Genomic DNA, 1,554 nt, shown 5'->3' with positions numbered 1-1,554 from the left:
AATGATGACGAAATCTTAGATCCTGCGGCAAAGATCGTTACGTAAGAAAGCGCTCCGCATCACCACACCGGTCAATAGATTTGTAGCATCAGTACAAAGCATACCTTTATGATATTTCTTAGCATATTTGTTATTCTATATTGAAAGTTATTTCGACGAATGAATGAATGTTTTATTACTATCTTTATTCTTGGTAGCTTCGCATGTAGAGTGTTCGTGTATTTGGTGGACCTGTATTGATATACCTTGTTCAAGCGGAAGCGGCTGTTGAACTATGTTCAGCAGCCGCTGAAAATAGTTTCTGCTTTTGTTTAATATAATTTATTTTGTTTGATCTGTTTGTTTATGCTCCGCCAGGTACGAGGATTTCGTGCGCAAGGAACAGAAAAATGCAAGTCCTGATGAGGAGGTGCTTGCCGCGTCATCTGAAATGAAGCTGAAACAGGTATTTTTTAATTTCATGTAATCTCGTTTATATTTACATATTCGTGTTTGAAAACTGAAATTATATAAGAATACAGAAAATGTATTTCATGTTCAGATTTGTTCGTGTTGTAGACAGAGTTGTTGTGTTGAACTTGAACTTGCTTTCACTGAACCTGCTGATGCGCGCAGCACTATGGGTGGGAAGAGAAGTACCGCCCAAGGAAACCTCGTTTTTTCAATCGTGTACGGACTTGTTATTTCTGGAATAAGTACAACCAGACACACTACGATCACGATAACCCGCCTCCGAAGATCGTGCAGGGCTATAAGTTCAATATATTCTACCCGGATTTGATCGACAAGACCAAGACCCCCACGTGGACTCTAGAGCCCTCTGATACACCCGACACGATCATCGTGCGTTTCCATGCGGGTCCACCGTATGAAGATGTTGCATTCAAGGTTTTGAATCGCGAATGGCATTTAGAAAGATTTAGAGGTTTCCGCAACGTATTCGATCGCGGCATCATGCAGCTGTACTTCAGCTTCAAGAAGTACTGCTACAGGCGATAAACCTGTGCGGAACTCACAGGGAAATGCCACCTGTTACTCTTCCGCTGCAAAACACCTTTTTAGAATAAAACTTTTTTTGTCTTTTAACGCATGTTCAGAAACTTAGAGCTCCAAAACCAATGCAGATGAAGTCATCCTTGTGAATTTTTCTTTACATTTCCATTTTGCACTGATCCATGACCATCTAGCCGCTGTATTCGTCTTGTGATCTTTCCTTTGAATCCACGAATGTTGCTTGCGCTGTTTCGTGTTGTCGTGGTCACAAATGCATTTTCTTACGCAAGGTGTGCGCGGGAGCTACCAGCTATTTGAGTATCCTGAAGCACTCTTCGTGCCTTGCAACAAAATTTCAGCTCTCGGCATAGCCCCTGGCTCCATCCCACGTGGGAGGCAGGAAGCGATGAGGGCGCAATGCATATTGCACGCTTCATTAGACCATATGGTAATATAAGAATTGTCGTGGGCCGTGAAAAACTTTGCATGTGAGTGCCACTGCCGTTCTGAAGAAACCCGTCTCAACTTAACTTGGCGAGCGAAGCTCACCGCAGCCTCTCG

At 43.0% G+C, this 1,554-nt stretch overlaps 1 protein-coding gene across 1 annotated transcript; it reads left to right on the top strand.

Moving 5' to 3' along the window:
- Positions 1 to 345: 345 nt before the first annotated feature.
- EMH_0076300 (uncharacterized protein) lies at positions 346 to 999 on the top strand (the record flags this gene model as incomplete). The annotated part of the gene is made up of 2 exons (XM_013499712.1): positions 346 to 357; positions 616 to 999. The coding sequence occupies 2 exons, from the start codon at positions 346 to 348 to the stop codon at positions 997 to 999; spliced, it is 396 nt and encodes a 131-aa protein (XP_013355166.1).
- Positions 1,000 to 1,554: the final 555 nt, after the last annotated feature.

Source organism: Eimeria mitis, genomic scaffold (assembly GCF_000499745.2).
Source record: "Eimeria mitis Houghton genomic scaffold, Emh_scaff4590, whole genome shotgun sequence".
Classification (NCBI taxonomy): domain Eukaryota; phylum Apicomplexa; class Conoidasida; order Eucoccidiorida; family Eimeriidae; genus Eimeria; species Eimeria mitis.
This window is presented reverse-complemented; position numbering and strand designations above follow the sequence as displayed.